General features: G+C 37.8%; 1 protein-coding gene across 14 annotated transcripts in view; it reads left to right on the forward strand.

Annotated features, from left to right (window-relative positions):
• KIF21A (kinesin family member 21A) overlaps positions 1–26,901 on the forward strand; it is a 174,639-nt gene that overhangs the window by 70,190 nt on the left and 77,548 nt on the right. For all 14 annotated transcript variants that reach the window (XM_043887087.1, XM_043887071.1, XM_043887088.1 and 11 more), the window contains exons 2-3: positions 25,586–25,808; positions 25,939–26,121. In XM_043887087.1, coding sequence (XP_043743022.1) covers positions 25,586–25,808; positions 25,939–26,121 — 406 coding nt within the window. The remainder of the gene's footprint in view (positions 1–25,585; positions 25,809–25,938; positions 26,122–26,901) is intronic.

Raw genomic sequence — 26,901 nt, forward strand, 5'->3', positions numbered from 1 at the left:
GGCTCTGAAAAATTGCAAGCTAATAATTTATTTATATCTGATTGTTTGGAAATTGGTTTGCCAATAACAGTTATGGAGATTGCTTGGATAGAACCACAAGTTGTTCCTTTAAAGTGAAGTGAAGTCGCTCAGTCGAGTCCGACTCTTTGCGACCCTGTGGACTGTAGCATACAAGTCTCCTCCGTCCATGGGATTTTCCAGGCAAGGGTACTGGATCGGATTGCCATTTCCTTCTCCAAAGGATCTTCCCAACCCAGGGGTTGAACCCAGGTCTCCTACATTGCAGGCAGACGCTTTACTGTCTGAGCCACCAAGGAAGCCTCATTCCTTTAAAGACCTCGTTAGAGAAAATGAAGTTGAATTAGCTGAAACTCAACAGATTCTCTCCTTAACAAATGCAGGTAGACAAAGACTGTGCATTTGATATGATGATGACATCTATATTGCATGCTTTGCTGAATTTACAGAATTGGTTTAGTAAAAGTGCTATTTGGCTACCTCTGAGCTTTCGGTAGGTGCCCAATATGCTGCTGGAGATCAGTGGAGAAATAACTCCAGAAAGAATGAAGGAATGGAGCCAAAGCAAAAACAATACCCAGGTGTGGATGTGACTAGTGATAGAAGCAAGGTCTGATGCTGTAAAGAGCAATATTGCATAGGAACCTGGAATGTTAGGTCCATGAATCAAGGCAAATTGGAAGTGGTCAAACAGGAGATGGCAAGAGTGAATGTCGACATTCTAGGAATCAGCAAACTAAAATGGACTGGAATGGGTGAATTTAACTCAGATGACCATTATATCTACTACTGTGGGCAGGAATCCCTTAGAAGAAATGGAGTAGCCATCATGGTCAACAAAAGTGTCTGAAATACAGTACTTGGATGCAATCTCAAAAATGACAGAATGATCTCTGTTCGTTTCCAAGGCAAACCATTCAATATCACAGTAATCCAAGCCTATGCCCCAACCAGTAACACTGAAGAAGCTGAAGTTGAACGGTTCTATGAAGACCTACAAGACCTTTTAGAACTAACATCCAAAACAGATGTCCTTTATATTATAGGGGACTGGAATGCAAAAGTGGGAAGTCAAGAAACACCTGGAGTAACAGGCAAATTTGGAGCATGGAATGAAGCAGGGCAAAGGCTAATAGAGTTCTGCCAAGAGAACGCACTGGTCATAGCAACACCTTCCTCCAACAACCCAAGAGAAGACTCTACACACGGACATCACCAGATGGTCAACATCAAAATCAGATTGATTATATTCTTTGCAGCCAAAGATGGAGAAGCTCTATACAGTCAGCAAAAACAAGACCAGGAGCTGACTGTGGCTCAGATCATGAATTCCTTATTGCCAAATTCAGACTGAAATTGAAGAAAGTAGGGAAAACCAATAGACCATTCAGGTATGACCTAAATCAAATCCCTTAACTATACAGTGAAAATGAGAAATAGATTTAAGGGACTAGATCTGATAGACAGAGTGCCTGATGAACTGTGGACGGAGGTTCGTGACATTGCACAGGAGACAGGGATCAAGACCATCCCCATGGAAAAGAAATGCAAAAAGGCAAAATGGCTGTCTGAGGAGGCCTTACAAATAGCTGAGAAAAGACAAGTGAAAAGCAAAGGAGAAAGGGAAAGATATTCCCATTTGAATGCAGAGTTGCCAAGAAAAACAAGGAGAGATAAGAAAGCCTTCCTCAGGGATCAATGCAAAGAAATAGAGGAAAACAACAGAATGGGAAAGACTAGAGATCTCTTCAAGAAAATTAGAGATACCAAGGGAACTTTTCATGCAAAGATGAGTTTGATAAAGGACAGAAATGGTATGGACCTAACAGAAGCAGAAGATATTAAGAAGATGTGGCAAGAATACACAGAAGAACTATATAAAAATCTTCACGATCCAGATAATCACGATGGTGTCATCACTCACCTAGAGCCAGACGTCCTGGAATGTGAAGTCAAGTGGGCCTTAGAAAGCATCACTATGAACAAAGCTAGTGGAGGTGATGGAATTCCAGTTGAGCTATTTCAAATCCTGAAAGATGATGCTGTGAAAGTGTGGCACTCAATATACCAGCAAATTTGGAAAACTCATCAGTGGCCACAGGACTGGAAAAAGTCAGTTTTCATTCCAATCCCAAAGAATGCTCAAACTATCACACAATTGCACTCATCTCACACGTTAGTAAATTAATGCTCAAAATTCTCCAAGCCACGTATCTTCAGCAATATGTGAACTGTGAACTTCCAGATGTTCAATTTGGTTTTAGAAAAGGCAGAGGAACCAGAGATCAAATTGCCAACATCCGCTGGATCATCGAGAAAGCAAGAGAGTTCCAGAAAAACATCTACTTCTGCTTTATTGACTATGCCAAAGCCTTTGACTGTGTGGATCACAATAAACTGTGGAAAATTCTGAAGGAGATGGGAATACCAGACCACCTGACCTGCCTCTTGAGAAACCTATATGCAGGTCAGGAAGCAACAGTTAGAACTGAACATGGAACAACAGACTGGTTCCGAATAGGAAAAGGAGTACGTCAAGGCCGTATATTGTCACCCTGCTTATTTAACTTATATGCAGAGTATATCATGAGAAACGCTGGGCTGGAAGATGCACAAGCTGGAATCAAGATTGCCAGGAGAAACATCAATAACCTCAGATATGCAGATGACACCACCCTTATTGCAGAAAGTGAAGAGGAACTAAAAAGCCTCTTGATGAAAGTGAAAAAGCAGAGTGAAAAAGTTGGCTTAAAGCTCAACATTCAGAAAACTAAGATCATGGCATCTGGTCCCATCACTTCATGGGAAATAGATGGGGAAACAGTGGAAACAGTGTCAGACTTTATTCCTTGGGGCTCCATAATCACTGCAGATGGTGACTGCAGCCATGAAATTAAAATACGCTTACTCCTTGGAAGGAAAGTTATGACCAACCTGGATAGCATATTAAAAAGCAGAGATATTACTTTGATAACAAAGGTCCGTCTCATCAAGATATTGGTTTTTCCAGTGGTCAGGTATGAATGTGAGAGTTGGACTGTGAAGAAAGCTGAGCACTGAAGACTTGATGCTTTTGAACTGTGGTGTTGGAGAGGACTCTTGAGAGTCCCTTGGACTGCAAGGAGATCCAACCAGTCCATCCTAAAGGAGGTCAGTCCTGGGTGTTCATTGGAAGGATTGATGCTGAAGCTGAAAATCCAATACCTTGGCCACATCTTGAGAAGAGTTGACTCATTGGAAAAGACCCTGATGCTGGGAGGGATTGGGGGCAGGAGAAGGGGATGACAGAGGATGAGATGGCTGGATGGCATCACTGACTCGATGGACATGAGTTTGCGTAAACTCCGGGAGTTTGTGATGGATCGGGAGGCCTGGAGTGCTGCGATTCATGGGGTCACAAAGAGTCGGACACGACTGAGCGACTGAACTGAACTGAGCTTTGATTAGCATCTGAATAGTGAAATGAAAATTATGAAGACACACTTTCAGTATGAGAGGAAAAAGAGGACTGAAGGATTTCCTGCAGTTTGGTTTAGCATTGCAGATTTTCAACTTCTGAAGCACACCTGGACTCATCTGAACACTGAACAGTGTTAGTCGCTCAGTTCTATCTGACTGTTTGCAACCGCATGAACTGTAGCTTGCCAGGCTCTTCTATCCATGGGATTCTCCATGCAAGAGCACTGGAGTGGGTAGCCATTCCTTCTTCAGGGAATCTTCCCAACCCAGGGATCAAACCCTGGTCTCCTGCATAGCAGGTGGATTCTTTACTATCTGAGCAGCTGACTGACTATTACACTGAATCCAAGCTGTGATGTCTATACTGCTCTGCTGAACTCAGTATTATATACAAGTTAAAAACTTAACCTTTTTTCTTACATTTCCTTGTTTTCCAGTGATAAAGTTACATGGTATTTGTGAGGATTAAATGAGATTACATGAAATAACTTTAAAATCTACTATAATTCCAGGTATATTGTAAATGGTCAACCTGTATTAATTCATTTTCTCCTTACTCCACTGTATGCACAGTGGTAGTTAAAATGCTATTTCTTCCCTCTTGTTCCTTTGGGGAAAATATAAAAAAGATGCCTCAGTTAGTTTAATGCTGTTTATTTTACCCTGATTTCCTAGACAACAGAGCTGAGGCAAAGCCTAGTAGCATGCTGATGCTTTTGCCAGGAGTACAGTCTGAGGGTAACAAGACAGAGGGAAAAACTAAGCAAAACTTTGAAAATGGGATAGTAGATATAAAGTATACATGTTGAAGTGAAAACATAGGCATGTGTTTAGAGATGTCTCTGGATAAGCTGTGTGGAAACACTCACTTTACAATAGTCTTTTGGGGGGAAGAAAGTGGAATAATTTGTCTGCCTCTTCTTCCTCTCGCTTGTCATTTACTGATCAGTATTTGCCTCCTGTCCTACTGGGTTCTTCCTCTCAGCCCTTTGGGCAGCTGTTGGGAAGCCAGATCCTGCAACCTACGGAGCAGTTCATCTTTGGAGTCTATAGCAGTGGTAGGGGCCAGGGCCTCTGAGTTTTGTCAGACCATGTCTGGTTCCATGCCGCTGCAGTTCCAGGGCAGCACCAGGAGCCCAGCCCTCTTTCCAGGTAAGGCTGGGATAGGTAAAAGTTTTAGGAGGTGATGCTAGTGCAGCTGAAAATCTGCAGAAGATCAAAAAGAGTTTAGTACACAGCAGGTTCTTTATTGCTATTTGCTTCTGAAACATTTTCTTTTGAAATGATAATCCTTGCATATATAACATCTAGTCTAGTTCCTTTATAGTATATATTTTCTCATGGTCTGAATTTTAATTTATGCTCTTTACCAGTGAGAGCCAGCCCAGCAGATGGTGGTGCATTGTTCCTTGAATGTGAGTACACTGAACTGCAATTGGTTTCAGCTAATGAGAACACCAGCTGCCTCCTGGAGCTGAGGGAACTGTGCCGAGTGCCATGCACTTTACTTTGGCTGAACACTACCATTTATTTCACTATCTGGCAAATACAAATGATTGATAAAAGGTGTATAAGTGCTGAGTTTTCCACAAAGAAACAATGGAATAACCATTGGATTGGAATGCAAGTGTTCAGTGAGATTCTTCAAAGAAATGCTGAGCAAAACTAGGGTAACCTTCTTTATATACAATAAAATGTGCATCACTGCAGACTGAGAGGACCGGCCAACAGTTGTATGAACAGAAACTGGGAGAAATGATGGTAGAGGCATGCTGTGGCTGCAGGCACAAAATATCACATGTAAAGTGACTGGCATATATAGTGAACACGATAAATATTATCTCCATCAATATTGTTAATCATCTCATTAAATGCTTACAAATGGTTTTCCCCTTCTTTAAGACAACCAGTCAGCTATTTATTGAATAACTTTCATGAAAATGTAGGAGGAATTAACTGAATACTCATACTGTATAAAGGTTGTACCGTGGGTGGATTCTGGGGAGAGAGCTCATTTTTTGCCATTCTGAATTGTTTCCATGGTCTTCCCTCTCCCACCTGTCTAAGAACCTGTGTGGTAGAAAGCATAGTTCTAAATGGGAGAAGAGAGACACAACAAGATAAGTGAGAGATATTATAGTTTTTAACATCCCCTAAAGCATAATTTGCCCTGGAGAAGAAAATGGCAACCCACTCCAATATTCCTGCCTGGGAAATCCCGTGGACCATGGAGCCTGGCTGGCTATAGTCCATGGGGTTTCAGAGAATGGGACACAACTTAGCGATGAAACAGCAGCAGCAAAGCATATTTTGAAAAGTATAATTTGAGTGGAAATTTGTGTGGGATAAAAACAGATATACCACATGAAGGTAAGGTGTGTGGTGGGGGTAGGTGGAATAAGGGAAGAAGAGAGTGTTACATCTTCAAATCCTAGATTGCATGACATCCCACAAGATCTAGGAACAGAGGGATAGGCTGCATGGTGGAAACCACTTATAAAAATCTTTACAACATGTAATCATCAATTGAAATGGAATTAAATTATTTAAGCTTCTGCGAGTTTAAAATTTAAAGGCTTTTCATCTTTGTAAAAGTAGATAGCTCAGAAAAAGTGCCTTGTACTTCAAGAAAGTAATGGTAAGGATGTGCCAGGAGTCATTTGCTCATAGGAGGTTGGTCAGTCTCCCAGTACCCGCAGAATCTCGGCATGCCCTAAAGGCTAATGGAAGATGCCCAATTATGGTAAATGTGTCTGCCCTAAAGTTCTTTCATAGTTTAAACGCTTATTGGCTTATTATTTGTCTTATAAGGGTTCTGTTCAGGGGCTGTGGCAAGCAGATCCAGTGAAAATAGATCTGTGGGGAGCATATATTTTAGTTGCCAATTAGGGCAGCCAGCTAGTACACCATGAAACATAGTATCTGTCAATTTGTATCACATGTTGCTCTTTTGAAAGCTGTGCTATAGACGATACAGTATTTTTTTATTGTTATATAACACTCAAATGCACAAATCAAATTTCTATATATAAAAGATATAAGAACAGCATAATTTGTGCTGTGACACATAAACACATATATGTAATTTTCCTAACTATTTTTCTTTGTTTCTGGACTTTTAGGCAATGTGAATATGTATATAAGCTTTTATTGAATACATATTAAGTGACTTTATAAGTAACAATAAGTTAATAATAAATTTATATTACAGATATTTTCATTTTAAAGTAATTTCTTTAATTGAGGAGATGAACTGATGAAAAATTTCAGTTCTAATGACTCTAAAAGATGTATGTACTAATACAGAAATTATATATTAAGAAATGTCACCTTGACAAATTATTTCCTAAATTTTATAATTCAGGGCATTCTTATTGTGCTTACCAATTTCTATTATAGAAATTTCTCAATTTCAGTGAGATTTTAGATGGTTTAGTTTTCTTAATTTTTTAAAGCAAATGGTAATTTATTACTGTATTTTAGTCACTATTATTATTTTGTAGCAAATGGTTTTAGAAACTACAGAATTACCATGGTGATAGCTTAAGGTGAACAATGTCAGATTCGTGTTCTCTGAAGAAGATTTAGCTTCAGGACCAGGGACCAGGCTTGATCACTCAGAGCTTTTGTGCGGCAGAAGTTTCACTACAGTGAAAAAGGACAGAGAAAGCTTCTGAAATAGACATCAGAAGGGGGACAGAGAGTGCCCCACTGCTAGTCTTATCAAGGCCTTCCTTATATACTTGTACCAGGCCCACTCCCACAACATATATCTTAAATCTTAAATTAACAAGATTAGAACTAACAGTAGAAAGGTCTTACTAGACACACTCCCACAAGATACATCTTAATATAACAAGATTAGTCAGAAGTTTCTTGTTAAGAAGAGGAAACATGTCCTTGAGCAAGATACATTGTTGTTATATAATCATTAGTTCAGAGCTTAAGAAAAACATACCCTTGAGCAAGATGAGTTGTTTTGTTGAGTAATTGTTAGCTCTGGGCTTAAAGAAAGTTAGTTTTGAAGATTGTTGTCATAGCAACTCAGAGTTTAAGAAAAAATGTCTATGTTACTAAGATAAAGCAATATAGAAAAAAAGTTTGTCCTTTTCTCCTCCTTGAGGGCCCCAGACTTCATATCAATCTACAGAGTTTACTCTTTTGATAATGAGTCATGATCTAAATTACCCAACAGTTTAGCTGGAATAGGCTTTTAAATCTATTCTATGTGTCTCTGCATGTATCTATATAATGGGTTGAAAAGTTTCATGGCATAGTTTTCTAAGCATGTATAAGGATACATGCTTGGCTGCTATCACAGAGATCCAAAACCTCAGTTATTTAGATACAATAGAAATCATTATGCTACTCCAAGATTAGGAAGGAATCTACAGTAGCAGTCCCCAACCTATTTGACACTAGAGACAGGTTTTGTGGAAGACAGTTTTTCCATGGACTGGGGAGGATGGGATCGTTTGGGGACGATTCAAGTGTGTTACATTTATTGTGTACTTTATTTCTATTATTATTATATCAGTTCCTCCTCAGATCATTAGGCATTAACTCCCAGAGGTTGGAACCCCTGGAGAAGACCCAGTCACCTTCCATATTTTCACTTTGCTGTCCCTTGGATGTTGATCTTGTTTATGGATGGAGACCACCATGGTTACCTCCCATCAAGAAACTAAAAAGGGAGGACTTTATCCTTTCTTCAAAGGAATTGAGCTGGAAGTAGCACACATCAATTTCCTTGCATTGTATTAGGCAGAAATCCATCATATCACCATGTGTAGCAGCAAAGGAAGCTAGGCAGTGAAGGATGCTATATACCTAGCTAAAATTCTCATTACTGTGAAAAAAGAATATGGATTTGGGGAGACATCTAATAGTTTCTGCTCTGTGCACTCTTATCTCCTCATCATGAAACTTACCTACTCCATCTCCAAGTCTTATCCTTCTCATAATTCATTATATCTGTGTAATGTGAGGGCTGTTCTTTTTCTCAACCCCTGATATTACTTCTTATGTTTGGCACATCTGATCTGAAAGTCAATTTATCTGCCATCTGCTCCGCCCTCCCCCCTCCCCTGAAATACACATCCGATATACAGTGATAAATACGAGGCAAGGTAACACATACCAAGGACAGAGGTAGAAGAGAAGCAGAATAAGACACTCCCATTTGGAAAAGGGCAAGATGGGAAACCTAATAGTCCCTTGAAAAGTTAAGTTAGTTAAGTCGCTCAGTCGTGTCCGACTCTTTGCGACCCCGTGGACTGTAGCCCACCAGGCTCCTCCATCCATGGGATTCTCCAGGCAAGAATACTGGAGTGGGTTGCCATTTCTTTCTCCAGGGGATCTTCCCGACCCAGGGATCGAACCCAGGTCTCCCACATTGCAGGCAGACGCTTTACCATCTGAGCCACCAGGGAAGTCTGGTCTAAAGTGGGCCTTAAAAAAGTATACCTTTTGTAGGGATTAGATGGCATTCAAAGTTGACTTTCTGCTAGTGCAGGTAAGACAGCCTAAAAGGTTGTCTTTGTGTTGAACAATTATCAGCTTTTATAGTCTGTGTGTGTGTGTGTGTGTGTGTGTGTGCTCAGTTGCTCAGTCATATCTGACTCTTTGAGATCCCATGGACTTGAGACTGCCATATATCTCAGTCCATGGGATTTCTCAGGCAGGAATACTGGAGTGGGTTGCCATGCCCTTTTCCAGAGCATCTTCCCAACCCAGGGATGGAACTCAACGTCTCCAGCATTGGCAGGTGGATTCTTTACCGTTGAGCCAGTGTGTGTAGTACATCCCCTCAAAACCGTTACTGCATTTTCTGCCTATTTATACTGATTAATTTCAAGTGCAAGTAAACATAGCCAAACATTAATCAATTCAATTTTGTTTCCTAGGTAAATAACTGGATTTTAATTGTTGGCCTTTGTGTTCAGCAAATCCCTCCATTTCTAAATCAAGGTCAGTTATCTTGAAGCTTACATGAGAAGGAAGTTCTCTTAATATCTTTCTGTTTGCTGGGCTGAATCCCATTAACTGTTGAACTCTTGGAATCTCAGGTTCATATCAGTTTAAGCAATACCTTCTGAACCTCTTGTTTTAACTACGTGTGACTGGAATATAGAAGAATTAGGTTTAAAACCCACTGTAGCCACACACTCACTAGGCACTCAGTCAATTTAGGTTTCAAACTACAGGTGGGATGAGCAGTTCTGAATCCTTTTCCATATCCGCTTAAGACTTCCTTATTTAGGCTGAATTTATATCTCTTAAAAGCTGTTGTTGGAAGAATCAAAAAGGTAGCCAGGCATAGTACCATTCATACTTTTTCCATTCACTTTTTCTCAAGCTGGAGGCTTAGTTATTACTTTTGAAGTACTAACTTTCAAGATGACAGTTCTATTAAACATTTTGCTTTGGCATAGCAAGAGTCAGCAAACTTATCATCTTGCTTTCTGTTCATTATCACTTATTGTTCAATCTCCAAGTGAGTACCACATATTGTAGGTTCGGATAGCATGTGTGTGCATGTTCGGTTGTGTCTGACCTTTTGTGATCCTGTGGACTGTAGCCTACCAGGCTCCTCTGTCCATGGGATTCTCAGGCAAGAACACTAGAGTGGGTTGTCATTTCTTCCTTCTGGGGATCTCCTAGACCCAGGGCTCAAAGCCACATCTCCTGCATTGGCAGGCGATTCTTTACTGTTTAGCCATCTGGAAAGCCCAGGTTCTGATAGGGCAGCTATCACGTTCTGTGTTAGTTAGGCAATGGGTTCAGCTGCTCTAACAATGACCCTAAATTACAAAGGCTTAATCAAAATACAGCCTTCCACCTTACAGCCTGGGCATACACAGCCTAGAGCTATGTTCCATTGTATTGGAGATCCAGGATACTTCTGTTTTGTTGCTCCACCATCCTTTGAGTGTTGCTCTTGTCCACATGAGTCAAGATGATACACCACCACCACTTCTGCATTTCAGGCACTGGGAAGAGGGGAAAAAAAAAAGAGAGAGAAGGCCATCTCTTCTATTTAACTGTTCACATTAACCCAAACTTAACCATATGGCCACAACTAGCTGCAAGGAGGCTTGAAATATGCAGGGTATTCAGATAAAAATTTTATTAATAGCAAAATGTTTTTAAAGAAAAATGAAATAGACTTTGGACTATTGTTAAAAATTTATGCCACAAAACATAGGATATGCATTTGGATCTTCAAAAACAAAACCAAAACCAACCAACCAGTGAACAAAAAGGCTTTATAACAATGCCCAGCATGGAACAACAGACTGGATCCAAATCAGGAAAGGAGTGTGTCAATGCTGTATATTGTCATCCTGCTTCAGTTCAGTTCAGTTCAGTTCAGTCACTCAGTCATGTCTGACTCTTTGCAACCCCATGGACTGCAGCACACCAGGCCTCCCTGTCCATCACCAACTCCTAAAGTTTACCCAAACTCATGTCCATTGAGTTGGTGATGCCATCCAACCATCTCATCCTCTGTCATCCCCTTCTCCTCCTGCCCTCAATCTTTCCCAGCATCAAGGTCTTTTCGAATGAGTCAGCTCTTCGCATCAGGTGGCCAAAGTATTGGAGTTTCAGCTTCAACATCAGTCCTTCCAGTGAACACCCAGGACTGATCTCCTTTAGATGGACTGGTTGGATCTCCTTGTAGTTCAAGGGACTCTCAAGAGTCTTCTCCAACACCACAGTTCAAAAACATCAATTCTTCTGTATTCAGCTTTCTTTACAGTCAAACTCTCACATCCATACATGACTACTGGAAAAACCATAGGCTTGACTAGACGGACCTTTGTTGGCAAACTAATGTCTTTCTTTTTAAGTAGTCACCCTGCTTATTTAACTTATATGCAGAATACATCATGTGAAGTGCCAGACTGGATGAAGCACAAGCTGGAATCAAGATTGCTGGGAGAAATATCAATAACCTCAGATACGCAGATGATACCACCCTTATGGCAGAAAGCAAAGAACTAAAGAGCCTCTTGATGAAAGTGAAAGAGAGTGAAAAAGCTGGCCTAAAACTCAGCATTCAGAAAACTAAGATCATGGCATCTGGTCCCATCACTTCATGGCAAATAGATGGGGAAACAATGGAAACAGTGAGAGACTTTATTTTCTTGGGCTCCAAAATCACTGCAGATGGTGATTGCAGCCATGAAATTAAAAGACACTTGCTGCTTGGAAGAAAAGCTATGACCAAACTAGACAGCATATTAAAAAGCAGAAACATTACTTTACCAGCAAAGGTCCATCTAGTCAAAGCTATGGTTTTTCCAGTAGCCATATATGGAGTAAGTTGGACTATAAAGAAAGCTGAGTACTGAAGAATTGATGTTTTTGAACTGTGGTGTTGGAGAAGACTCTTGAGGGTCCATGGACTGCAAGGAGATACCAGTCAATCCTTAAGGAAATCAATCCTGAATATTAATTGGGAGGACTGGTGCTGCAGCTGAAACCCCAATACTTTGGCCCCCTGATGTGAAGAACCAACTCGTTGGAAAAGATCCTGATGCTGGGAAAGATTGAAGGCAAGAGGAGATGGGGATGACAGAGGATGAGATGGTAGGCTGGCATCAACAACTCAATGGACATGAGTTTGAGCAAGCTCTGGGAGTTGATGATGGACAGGGAAGCCTGGCATTGCTGCAGTCCATGGGATCACAAAGAGTTGGGCATGACTGAGAGACTGAACTGAACTGAACAATGCCCTAGACTCATGTGTGGGAGGACTGCATGATATATAAATTTAAATGTCTTTTTAACAATTTCGTCTGTAGCTTGCTCTGTAAAGACTGCAGTAAATATGCTCATGTCTATTACATTTGAGATTATGTGCTGAAAATTTTATGTCTTAAGATTTGTTGTTTCCCCTCATTAATATTTAACGAGGTTTGAAGTAGAGACTAGAAGCAAAATAGCATTGGGTGTCAAGCATTTCCACCAAAGTTCCCCTAATTGCAGAGAGAGAAAATGTGTAATACCCTCTCAAATTGGGAATTTCCTGGTGGGAGGCCTCAAGTTTTATCTGAAAAATTAGATTGTACTTCATTTCATTTACTCGTTCTATAAATATGTTTGTTTTTTAACAAGAGTACATTACTTTTTTGTAAAGTTGCCACTCCAGGAAGACATACATCATTTTTTCTGTGTCCCTCATCTTAATGCATACCTCTTGGGGTGTGAAATTGTTGAGAACTTAGATAGTTGGATTTATAAAACTTACACTGTCTCTTTATTTGCATTCATTGGCACCAAGTGATGAAATGAAAAGATAACTAATATGGCTACTGGGAGGAATCAATTTCAGTTCTATCTCCTTTCTTTTCCCATTTCCCCTTCCCTGTATTCCCAGTGGATGCCTCCTTAGCCCATTGCTTTCACATAGTTGATTCCTCATTCTTAATGTGTCTAATCAAATACCACATTTTCTGAGAAAGAACTTTCTTGACCGTGGCAGAGAAACTCTAAGGTGACATTCAGTGATCCTTGCCTGCATCATTGATCAACACTAAAGGGATGGTGTTCATGCCATTCTGAAATCTCCTCTACTTCAGTGTGGGCAGTATCTGTGACTTGCTTCTAATCAGTAGAATTTGTCAAGAGTGATGAGAAGTCACTCCCCTAATTGCAGTATGTTATATAAGACTCAGCTTCAGACTGGAGCAGGAACTTTTTCTTGGTAGTTTTGAAGCAATAAGAAAATCATGTTGTAAGAGGGCTATACAGCCAGAACCTGACAGTGTAATGTGGGAGTTGAGAGCTCCTCATGTGGCAGCAGGGAAAACAGAACCTTAGTCTTACCACTGCAAGCAAATAAATTTTTTCACCAACTTGAATGCACTTGGAAGAGAATCCTGAAACTCTAAGAATGCTGCCCAGCTGATGGTTTGATTTAAGCCTGATAAGACTTTGACCAGAGGTCTCAGCCTGAATTTCTTATCTATAGAAAATGTGAGATAATATATCTGGATTGTCTTAGGTGTTAAGTTAATAGAAATTTGATACATAGCAATAGAAAAATGAATTTAGATGTTAGGAATCCAGTGTTGTTTGAGGGGAAAAAACCCCACATTCCACATCCTACCTTCCTTCCTCATGGTTGTGTCTGTCCATGTTTGGGGTAGCCTTGTCCAACAGTAGTGGAGTGGGGAATGCAATCCAAATTCAGGTTTATAAACTTCAACTTCTGTCAACTTCTGTTGAGCTTTCTTGTCTGAACTCATCCTGTGAACCACTGATTATACTGCTATAGTGTGAGGAAGCTTAACTGCAATGACTAGAAACCAAAGTTACTAGGAATGGCACTTTAGTAGAGTTCTGTCTAGTATATCTCAACATGTAATATAAGATTTCTATAAAATAATAGATCTAATAATCATTATTAGGCTTTATTTTAAATGAAAAACACTATTAACCAAAAAGCAGGTTTCTGTTTTGTATATGAAGTATCATTAGCTAGTTGGCATACAATAGTATACTAGTTTTGGGTGTACAGCATACTGATTCAATATATGAATGCATTATAAAATGATCACTATGAGAAGCCTAGTTTGTTTGTCCTCAGACAAAGTTTTTATAGTTTGTCCTCAAACAAAGTTATTATAGTATTATTGACTATATTTTTATGCTGTATATCCTTGTGATTTATTTATTTTATAATTGTAAGTTTGTCCCTCTTAATACCCTTCATCTATTTTGCCCAGTCTCACTCTCCCTTCTGTCTGACAACTGCCGGTTTATTCCCTGTATCTGTGAATATCTTTCATTTTGTTTTCTTTGTTTAGATACTGCACATACGTGAGATCATATGAAATTTATCCTTTTCTGTCCAATTTATTTCACTTAGCACAATGACCTCTAGATCCATCCATGTTGTTGCAGATGGCAAGATTTTATTCTTTTTTATGGCTAAAGAAAAAAATTTTTTTTTCCTTTAGGTGATTTCTAGTCACATTCCATTATGTCTGGAAAAGACACTTGATATGATTTCAGTCTTCTTGAAGTTATTGAGACTTGTTTTGTGGCCTAGCATGAGATCTAGCCTGGATAATGCTCAATATGCTCTTGAAAAGAATGTATTCTGCTGTTTTTGAATGAAATATTTTTTGTGTATCTATTAATTCCCAGGCTGATCTAATGTTAAATTTAAGGCCTGTGTTTCCTTGTTGATTTTCTGTCTGGGTGATCTGTCCATTGATGTGAGTGGGGTGCTAAAGTCCCCTACTTTTATTGCGTTACTATGAATTTCCACTTTATACTTGTTAACATTTGTTGTATGTATTTAGGTGCTCCTCTATTGAGTGCATACATATTTGTAATTCTTATATCTTTTAGTTGGATTGATACCTTTATTTTATAATATCTTTGCCTTGTAAAGTCTGATATCAGTATTGCTGCCTTCACTTTCTTTTGATTTCCATTTGTATGGGATATTTTCTATCCCCTTACTTTCAGTTCCTGTATGCCTTTAGATCTGAAGTGAGTCTTTTGTAAGCAGCATATAATAGGTCTTTAAAAAAAAATCAAGTTAGCCCTCTGTCTCTTGATTGGAGCACTGAGTCCACTTACATATAAAGTAATTATTACTAGATATGTACTTATTGCCACTTTTAAACTTGTTTTCTGGTTATTTTTGTAGTTATCCTCTGTTCATTTCCTCTTCTCTTGCTCTTTTCCCCTGTGATTTGATGGCTACCTTTAGAGTTTTATTTAGATTTTTTTTCTCTTTATTTTTGTGTATCTTTATAGGTGTTTAATTTCTGGTTATCCTATATATTGCAACCTATGTGTATCATTGTCTATTTTAAGTTGATAATCTCTTAGTTTGACACATTATAACAGGTCTTCATTTTTACTATCCCCTACCCTTTTCAGCATTTTATGTTTTTGGCATTATATTTTATATCTTTTTGTTTTGTGAATCCCTTAACTACTGATTGTAGGTATTAATGATTTTACTTTTCAAGGTAGTACTTTTACTTCTTTTGTCTTTTAGCCTTCCTACTAGCTTTATGATTGCCTTTACCATTAGATTTTTCCTTTCATAACTGCTTTATTTCTAGTTGTGACTTTTTCTACTTAGAGAAGTTTCTTTAATATTTCCTATAAAACCAGTTTATTGGTGACACAGTCTTACACTTTTGCTTGTCTGTAAAATCTTTATCTTCTTCAATTTTGAATGATAATCTTGTTGAATAGAATATTCTTACAATCTTGGTTGTATTTTTTTTTTTTCTTTCATCACTTTGAATATATTGGGCCATTCTCTCCTGGCCTTCAAAATTTCTGCTGAAAATTCAAGTATCTTATAGGAATTTCTTTGTTTATAATGACTTGCTTTTTCTTGTTGCTTTGCAGATTCTCTGTTTATCTTTAAGTTTTGCCATTTACTTGTATCTTGGTGTGGACCTCTTTGGGTCCGTCTTGTTTAGGACTCTGTGCTTCCTGGACCTGAATGTATGTTTCTTTACCCAAGTCAGGAAAGTTTTCGCCTATTATTTCTTCAAACAGGTTCTCTACCCCTTTCTCTTTCTTCTCCTTCTGGAACCTTAATAATGCAAATGTTAGTATTCTTGATGTTGTCACAGAGGTTCCTTGAATTGTCACTCATTTTTTAAAGTCCCCTTTTTTACCCTTTTAACTTGGCTGATTTTCACTACTTTGTCTTCAAGATTGCTAATCTGGTGTGTGTGTGTGTGTGTGTGTGTGTTTTAAGAATCAAATGGGAGACATTTCTTTCCCTACATTTCAGTATTACGTTTCAATATGTAATGTAATAGATTTAATAAGGACCCTCTAGCATAACCACACTTACTGACATTCTTGATTCCAGTGATTTTCTTGAAATCACTGGCAAAGAATTTAAATGTTGACCAATTTGGAAACTACTTGGTATGCCAAGGTCATTAACATGCTGTTCTTTCCCACTAGTGTATTTTTCACTTCAGTTATTATATTCATCAGCTCTGATTGCTTCTATTTTATATTTTCTAACTCTTTGTTGAAATTCTCACTGTGATCATCTGTTTCACCTTTTCTTCTCTCTAGTTCAGTGATCATCTTTATGATCATTATCTTGAACTCTTTCTCAGGTAGATTGCTTATCTCTATTTTGTTTAGTTCTTTTCTGAGATCCTATCTTGTTCCTTCATTTTAACATATTCTTCTGCCTTCTCACTTTTTTCTATTTTCTGTAAGTTTTTTTCTGTGTATTAAGCAGGTTGGTTATGTTGCCTGAGCTAGGATTAGTATATGTGCTGTGCTTTAAGTATTTTAATTGCAAATCTATGTGTCTGAGCATATATTTTCGTGCTCCTAAGTAAGAAAAAAACTTGAGTCAGCTGGACCACAGAGAGATGAGGCAATAGGATACATAGCTAATCATACAGGTTAGGGTAAGATTTCTGAGCAATTTTAAAAAGTGATTCATCATTAATGTATTAAAAAGTATGTCCTCACCATCTCTGTTATTCACAGAAGTGTATACCTCCTGATCCCTGGTACACACTGCTGTTCTTTATTGTTCTTAGGCTTTTTTCAAGATTAATCTCTTTAGTGGCATTACTGAGGTGTGCTTCTTTCGTGAATGTCTTGAAGAAATATGCTTCTTCCCATCAACCATCATTGTAATTAAATATCCACTAGGGGAAGATTGTTGTGGATTTGTGTTACTTATGATTATGTTACTTATGCTTCTTCCCATCAACCATCATTGTAATTAAAGATCCACTTACGGGAAGATTGTTGTGGATTTGTGTTACTTATACCTGTTCTTTTAGGAAAATAAATCAGCAAGGCCACAAATGTTGTAGCAAGTTCCTCTTGTGTGTCAGAATGTCTCTTCTAGAATAGATGGTAGAGGGTTAAAGTAATGAAAATTCTTGGTGGTGTCTACTAACTAGAATGAACTAGGAGAGAATCAAACAAGGGACAAAAAGTTCAGTCACTTAGTTGTGGTGACAGAATGCCCTAACTTTTAAGAAATAGAACAGAGGAAACTAGTAGGATATAATTCACATTAAGATATCACATTGAACACTAATAAGTATTGTTCACTAATAATGATCATCTACTGACACATTAAAAAAAGGCAAAAGATCTGTTCAGGGAACAGATTTATTGGTATCCTGTAAGAAGAACGAAGGTGTTCACCAGGTGCCAAGTGGGCTAGTTACAGAGAGCTGCAAGTAAAAGCCACACAAAATGGGAATCAGGTCAGATTATTGAGTAAACTAGACAACTACCAAAATCACATGGGGATGAGATCAGAATAACTCAAGCAGAAAAAGAAGAGACAGTGTATAAAGACACTTAGGTAATGGAAAATTTTGTCCTGATTATGAAACAGTAGATTAGGGACTATGGTGTTTTCTAACAGGACAAGAGATGAACAATGGCCTACGGCAAAAAAGATGACATTTTGTGTGTTACTCCTTTTCTGTTTGTAGGGAAAAATGAGAATAACTTGACCCACTTGCTGCAACTAAGATCCAATGCTGCTGAATAAATAAAATAAAAATTTTAAAAAGGCCTGTACAGAGTCTGGGATTTTATCCTGTTTACAAGTAAACAAGCTAGTCTTTTCACTGCTTCATGTGTCATGGCGGAAGACACAGGATTCCTGAGTTGGAGGCAAAGAATTTTTATTATTTCACAACACACTAAGCATCATGTTTCCTGGTGATTGGAACTGATTCTGCGTCCCTGAACCCCTAATCCAAAAGAGGCAATGCAGGTAGACCTATTACATGAATGCTGTGTAAACAGTGGGATATCAAGAAACAGCAACCTTCTCATCACAAGGAAAAAGCATATATTTTCTCTTTCTTTAATATCTGTATCTTTAGTACCTATATGAGATGATAAAAGTTCACAGAACTATTGTGGTAAGCATTTCATAATGTATATAAGTCAAATCATTGTATTGTGTACCTGAAATTTATATACAGTGTGTGTGTGTGTGTGTTCAGTTGTGTCCAACTCTTTGCAACTCCATGGACTGTAGCCCGCCAGGTTCCTCTGTCCATGGGATTTTCCAGGAAGGGCTACTGGAGTGGGTTGCCATTTCCTCCTCTAGGGGATCTTCCCAACCTAGGGACTGAATTTGCATCTTTTGCGTCTTCTGCATTGACAGGCGGATTCTTTACCACCAGCACCACCTGGGAAACCCTCAAATACAATGCTGCATGTCAGTTATTCTGCTTCCCAGGTGGCACTAGTGGTAAAGAACCTGCCTACCAATTCAGGAGGCATAAGAGACACAGGTTCGATCCCTGGGTCCAAAAGATCCCCTGGGGAAGGGTATGGCAACTCCCTCCGGTATTCTTGCCTGGAGAATCCCATGGACAGAGGAGCTTGGCCGGCTGCAGTCCATAAGGTCACAAAGAGTTGGACATGACTGAGGCAACTTGCATGCACGTACGTGTCAATTATATCTCAATGAAATAGGAAGGAAAAGGAACACTGAACTTGGGGATTCACTGTTTTTAATTTTTATTCATTGTTTCCGTTGTTTTGCCAAAGCAAGCCAACTCTTTGTCAGGAGGAGGACGTTATCCCTAAAGGTTGCTTGCTGCAAATGCAGCCTTGAGAAGTGATCCATGAAAAGAGCTGCCAGAATTTTGCATTCTTGGCATATTGAGCAAGAATTTGCAGGGATTCAAGAGGGAGGAGACATATGTATACTTATGACTGATTTATGTTGTTGTATGGCAGAAACCAGCACAACATTGTAAAGCATCTGTCTTCCAAGTAAAAATTTAAAAGAAGAATGTGTAGGTATGCTAAAGTCTCATGGTAGGATGCTTCTTCCAAGAATATGTGGCAGAATTAGACCTTAAATATTACTGGGCTTCCCTGGTGGCTCAGATGGTAAAGAATCTGCCTGCAATATGGGAGACCCAGGTTTGATCCCTGAGTCAGAAAGATCCCCTGGAGAAAGGAGAGGCTACCCACTCCATTATTCTTGCCTGGAGAATTCCGTGGGCAGAGGAGCCTGGCAGGCTACAATCCACATGGCCACAAAAAATCAAATGTGACTGAGCACATTGTGTCCAATTCTGCCAAATATGCTTGTCTTATTTTTCTGTTTTATCTAGGACATCTTGAACTAGTCCTCTTAGCTTATTTGATAAATCCAGTTATGATTATTATTTAGGCAGAGAAAAGAAAACAAGGCCCAATTTAAGGAAACTTAACTGGTCTTATTCTCAGATTCTCTTCTAGTCTTCACTAGATACTGTCACTGCAAAGAGCCATCATAATGTTTTTATGAATGAAGTTCTTTGTCCCTATGGTCACAGTAGTAATTGCTGTAAAAACTGGAGAGAATAATAGGAACTGTAAAGAATATGGAATGAGTAATGTGACTAATGGTGGATATAAGGTGTGGCAGAAGAAAAAGGTTGTTTGTTGATACCTTTTAAAGTCAGCATTTTGCTTTTCATAAGGGAATAATTAAAATAGAACTTGAAGTTAGAACTTTAAGAGTATTAAATACAGGCTCCTATATTCATCTTATAGATTAGAAAATTAAGAAATAAATTTGTTAAATAACTGCTCAAGATCAAGTTTCTAGTAAGAGAGTAGAGTGATGGGGGAAAAGTTAAGTTACTGTGATAATCACATGCCCAGTATTGGAATATTCCTCCCCCGTAACTAGAGCAGTTTATAGGAGTCAGTCAATCAACATTTGTTGAATTAATTTTATTATTGAATAAGATATATTCTCAGTTCTCAAATAATTCATTTGCTAGTGACCAATAAGAATTCAGTTTGATATCTTTTATTCTAAAATCTTTTCCCAGTTGGCTCAGTGGTAAAGAACTCGCCTGCCAACACAGGAGACACAGGGGATGCGGATTCAATCCCTGGGTTGGCAAGATGCCCTGGAGAAAGAACAGCAGCCCACCCCAGTATTCTTGCCTGGAGAATCCCATGGACAGAGGAGCCTGGCAGGCGACAGCCATAGGGTTGCAAAGAGTCAGAGACGACTGAAGTGACTTGTCACATTCTAAAATCTTGTATAAACTGAATAGATTAATTCAAGTTTGGGAGGAAAGGGAAAGCTTTATAAATGTACTGATATTTGAGTTAGGTCTTTAAGAATTGCAAAGAAGTTGCTATGCAGAGACACAGAGATCTGATATTTTAAGGCAACTTGGTATATGAGATACAAGAGGAAAAGATAAGTTCAGAAAGAATGTCACAAAAGCCAACTGCTGAGAAATATAGTGTTTGTAGGGAGCAGAAAACACCACCCCTTTATATGCCAATTTGACGTAAGAATTGTTTTGGACTGAAGGCAATTAAAAGAAACAGATATTTGCCAAAAAGCATAGCTTTTAAAAGGTTTTCTCCCTCTGTTCTGCTCCAAGAAGGACAGAAGTTAATTATCAGAGGCAGCACCAAAGGATCCTACATAATAAAATTTACTTAATTAGCCTTTATCTTCCACTAGTTCCTGCACATATTTATATTCTGGCAGTTTACTGTACAAGAAACTCAAAGTCCTTTTTCTTTTTGTTAAGATGCTATATAAATTCAAGTTGCAACCACTCTTTGATTTACTCATCACTGAATATTCCCATGTATATGCACGATACAAAAGTTAATAAACTTGTTTGTTTTTATTTTGTTAATCTGTCTTGTCAAAAGGGTCCTAGTCAGGAGAATCTAGAAGGGTAGAGGAAAAAAGATTTTTCTTCTACTGGTTGTGAATAGGATCAAATGTGTCAGGTAAGATGAAGACTAAAAAGGATCCATTGTATTTGGAAATAAAAAGGTCATTGGTGCCTTCTGTCTAAGCAGTTTAAATAAAGTGTGAGAACAGAAACTAAAAAGCTGCTATATGCTGATGGAAAGATTCAGAACATGGATACATTTGTTAATGTCCTTTTATCTTAAAACTGAATAATTGACAGCTTGTATCATATTTTGTTTCAAACCTTTAACCTTCAAAAACTAGTTATAACAAATTACATTTATTTCTGTATGGCTCTCCATGGATTTTCCCCTTTCAGATCCCATCCTATTGGTCAATAGCCCACAAAGGATAAAAGATTCCATACCTCAATGCTAAGAAACGGCATATTCTCTAGTGAAACTGTTACTATTTTCCATCGTGGCCCCACCTTGCCTACATTCATATCCACTGTAACATTTGAAAAAATCCATCTCCATTAGCAAATTACTGTTTTAGATAGAACCCACATTGTTGTTGGCTTTTTAAATATTGCTGTGTAGTATTAGAATATCTTAAATATTTATGACGTAAGTTTTATGCATAATTGTTTTTCTTTAAGAAGCAGTTTCAAATATTAATATATCTAGCTGTTTGATTACAAACATTTTAAAAAGCCTGCAAGGCTTTTTGTTATTTCTTCGTGTTGGGATTAGATGAGTATGTTTAATGTTCTTATTTTTATTTAAAAAACTAAGAAAGAAGGTATTTCAAAATATGTAAAGTAATAAATATCAGATTTTAGTTTTAGTCTTATTTTTCCCAGAAGGATGGTATATTTTATCTCTATATAACATCAAATTATAGTTTTTGAATGGAAGCTTATTGCTACGTAAATTTCAGACTCTACGTTATTAAAGTAGGTTAATTGGTTTGGGTTAAGACTATCTGAGAATTCCTGACCTGAGTATAAATTTAGGAATTTGGAGAGCTTATAATCTGAATTTTCAAAAGGGAATTGAGAAGGTGAATATATCTCTGAACTTTGAAGTGTAGTCAGCTTCCAATTATCTGCTTGTGCCAGAGACCATCCCCTCCTAGGTGGGAATTTCTCATACTGCTGGGAAGCTGCCATTGCCTGTTTTGGGTAGAAAAGGGTTCCATCCGTCTTTTTGGTTTTTAAAGTCACTCTCCCCACCCATGCAGGTGGTATGATTGCATATCATCCATCTTTCAGATGCACTCCTCCTTGCTATTAGCAAGGATAATAAGCAGGTGAGTAGTTAGGTAAATTCTGAGTGACACTGGCATTCTAAAATTGGCTGTAGTATCTACAATTCAAATAGTGCTTATTCTTTATGTTGAAACTAAATTAAAATTATTTTAATGGCCAAATAAGATGGCCTGTGGTTATAGTCATTTACTTAAAATTAATGAGGCACTGATTTCAAACAGTAGCCTAGTGCTCATTTTCATTTAGTTGTTTTTATGTTTATCTGTTTTATTACTTGGAGTTTATTAAATTTCACAGTGCAGCTATAAATCAGGGGAGAGCAGAACTTTGGGATAAATGGGGTATCTCTCAGGAGACACAGCCTTGGCTCAGGTATGACTTTATGGTGGAATGCAGAATTAGGTGAGTTCTTCTGAGAGAAGTGAAATCTAAACAGAGATTGAAAACAAGATATTCAGGCTGGAAAAGGAGTTGGGAATTGAGAAGGAAGAATGTCCAGGAGAGAAAATCATATTTGAAAGCATAGATGCTAAAGAAAGCATAATTTATTAGTGAAACTAGCTAAAAATAAACTGTCACCACAACTACCATCACTAATCAAAGGCCTCTGATGGGAAGATGAACCATGGCAAGAGGAGACTACAGAGTGATTTAAGGGTGTACTAGAGGGTCTTTGGGCTTCCCAGATGGGGCTAGTGGTAAAAGAAGTGAAGTGAAGTGTAGTGAAGTCGCTCAGTCGTGTCCGACTCTTTGCGACCCCATGGACTGTAGCCTACTAGGCTCCTCGGTCCATGGGATTTTCCAGGCAAGAGTACTGGAGTGGGTTGCCATTTCCTTCTCCAAGTGGTAAAAGAACCCACCTGCAAATGCAGGAAACATAAGAGATGTGGGTTCGATCCCTGGGTCTGGAAGATGCCCTGGAGGAGGACATGGCATCCCACTCCATTATTCTTGCCTGGAGAATCCCATGGGCAGAGTAGCCTGGTGGGCTATAGTCCATAGGGTTGCAAAGAGTCAGACACAACTGAAGCAACTTAGCACACTCACAAAGAGTTTTAGGCAAGGCAGTGATCAACCATATTTTACAAATATCATATCAACTTCATTTTTGCAAATATATCAACTTCATATTTTATAAATATCCATACCAATCTGGAACAGATTGATAGGGGGCAGAATTTGACACAGGCTCTCTGGTGAGAAGACTTTTGCAATAATCCAAGTAAGAGATAACGGTGGCTTGATTAGGGTGATTTGATGAGGAAGGGAAGAAAATGGATGAGCTATTTCTGAGATAATTAATAGTCCTTAGAGATAGGTTAGATAGGTGGAATAGGGGATAGGGAGTAATTGAAGTTGACTCTTCTTATGGGGCAACAGACAGGATGGTGAATCTTCCAAGGAGGATGGGGGATTTGTTTTTCTCCCCTTGACTCTCCTGAGGAGGATGGTATTTATCATTTTTATCCCCATGAATGGATGAAGTGAGACAGGAGAAGGGGAGTTTGGAAAGAAAGGAATATTAACTTTGAGAAAGACAACTCATCAAGAAAATGTGGAACCAGAAAGTCAAAGCTGCTTACTATAATGGGCTGTTTTTATAGTCCATGGATATAGTTTCTTGTAAGAAACATTTATTTCTTATAATTTTTATAAATATTATTCCTCAGTGTTCTTCAGACAAATAGTGTTAGATCTGAAAGGAATCTTGGAAATGATAGTTTCTGCCAACTGGTGAGGAAATTGGAGCTCCAAGAGAAGACCACATGATACTTACAGAGTAAGAGAAGTGTTAGAATCCAAGTCTCCTAAGGACCGCTTCATTACTCTTTCCATAGTACCTAGCCAGCTCTCCATTGATTATTGCATGCTATTAAAACAAATCATTGAAGTTGAAGACTTTATGGAAGAAAAACATCGTTATTACAGAAGAAAGGAAAATTGCATAAATAAATAAGATTCTTTACTTAACACTTTTTGCTAGTACAGAGTTCTGTTTAAGATAACCAGGGTTACAGAAATTCAGTCCCTTCTCAGTATTGCCAAGGATTAAAACTCAGGTGATCTGGACTTAGGCTTGGCTTTATTTGTAACAAATAGATGAACTCATTCCACTTCTATAGATCTCTATTTCTGTATCTCAGTAAATGAGATTTCTTTAAGATCCTTTCTATTTTCTGTATCATTTTATATTTTGTATTACTGGTTGTCTTTACTTTCTTCCTAAAATTGCTTATTTTTCTCCATGGCAAATAGGAACCTCTTAAAAACCCAAGTAGAATAAATTAGTGACATGTATGTCCTGATGGTCCTGTTTATGGAGTGAATAAAACAGGGCCAGATTTTGCTTTGTTCTGTTAGTAACATATCTCCATATTTAGTTTCCTTCTTTGACAAATAGGCCTTGAAATCAGGATGCTAATGTATAAGAGGAAGGTCCTAGAATCTGAAGTATGAGAGTTGGGTGTAGGTCAAGTATAATGCTGTGATGTAAATGATGATTCAGTAGTTTTGGAGAGAAAATATTTAGAACTTTTTTGTGTTTTTATTTTTAAATTCTTTCTTTTCAAAATTCTGCTTTTGTGTATATCATATGACAAATCAATATGGTACATGCATATATTTATAAGTGAATATACAATGTGGGATTATATATTCTGGGATTATGCTTAAATATGTTAAGCTAACAGAAGGTTATGGTCAAATAAGTTTTGGAACCATTAGTGAAGAGTTTGCAAAAAATGGTGAGTCACAGGTATCAAAATAAATGCTATGTTCTTAATTTCTCATTTTTGGATATTATCCTCCCTGGAAATAAAGAAAAGAAGTCTAAAACAAAGATAACAATAAATAGCGTTTTGGTAGTTGAACTTACTTAACTGAGTCTTTACTTCTTCCAGAGTTGAGAAAAGATATTCTTCACAAAAGTATTTAATTTTAAGATTAATTTTACTCTTAGTCATGATTTTTTTGGATTAAGTAACTCATATTGAAATTAGCTCAGTATTATTTAACTTAAAACTTTTCAGCTCAAGGTGTAAATACTAGATTGAATTTGTGATTTAAAAAGATTTGGCTAGGATTTTCAAAATCCTACTTCTTCAGTTTTTTTTCCATTTATTGTATGTTATTTTATTTCTTCCTGTTTTTTTTCCTCACAGAATAAGACCACAGCTTGCCAAAGAAAGGATTGAAGGATGCCATATTTGTACATCTGTAACACCTGGAGAACCTCAAGTCTTCCTAGGCAAGGATAAAGCTTTCACTTTTGATTATGTGTTTGACATTGACTCCCAGCAAGAGCAGATCTACACTCAGTGTATAGAAAAACTAATTGACGGCTGTTTTGAAGGATATAATGCTACAGTTTTTGCTTATGGACAAGTAAGTATCAAATTATTTTCATAGAAACTGTAACTTTTCAGAAGTGTTGGTTCAGTTCCACTTTCATTTTTGTTGCTTGAGATTATGTTATTAAAATCAAGCATCCATTTTTCTCCATTCTTTTATTCAGACTGGAGCTGGCAAAACATACACAATGGGAACAGGATTTGATGTTAACATCATTGAGGAAGAACAGGGTATTATTTCTCGTGCTGTTAAACATCTTTTCAAGAGTATTGAAGAAAAAAAACACACTTCCATTAAAAATGGACTTCCTCCTCCAGATTTTAAAGTGAATGCCCAGTTCTTAGAGGTAATGGTTTAACTGTGTCATTAGTTTCCTTTAAGTCTCATACTTAAGACCGTAGCCCTATGACCTTATAGTCCATCTTCCATTTTAGTGCTTGGCATATGGTGTTCAATAAATGTTGTTTGAGTAAATTAACAGGCACTCATAACAAGAGATAATAGGCAATAAGTATTCCTTACTTATTGGCATTTAAGATTATAGATATTTGACTAGCATCCATAGAGTAAAACAATTAATATTGTTTATTTCAGATTTTTTTTTTCTTTTCTGAGAATTATTTTTGTAATGTAGTTAGGTTCACAAAGTGCTGGGAATTCAGTAACTAAGACCAAAAGGGAGGGAGAGAATATGAGGAATAATACAATTGATGCTGCAGCACTAGTCTGGCTGCAGAAGCTGGTATTACTACAAGGATATACAGGGACTTTAATGCAGTATCTAAAGATTAGGGCAGGTTTGGATTAATTTAGGGCAGTCTAGGCTGGTAGGAAGGTCATGCTAGTAAGAAGACATTTAAGATTTTAGCAGTATTGCAATTGGGTGGACAGTACCATTATAATTCTGTATGCTTGGTCCAACGAGCGTTCTAGTCTATTTGTAGTCTAGATCACCTAAGCAAATCACTTTGATAATTGATGAAACATTTTATTCAGCATTATATAGCACAAAATAGAAAACAATTCAAATTAACGTCAGTTATCTTCCTGCTAGTTTTAATAGACATTCCAATTTAATAAAAACCAAGAAGAATATAATTATGTGTTTCTACCAAAAGAAAGGTAA

This window comes from Cervus elaphus, chromosome 3 (assembly GCF_910594005.1).
Source record: "Cervus elaphus chromosome 3, mCerEla1.1, whole genome shotgun sequence".
NCBI lineage: Eukaryota > Metazoa > Chordata > Mammalia > Artiodactyla > Cervidae > Cervus > Cervus elaphus.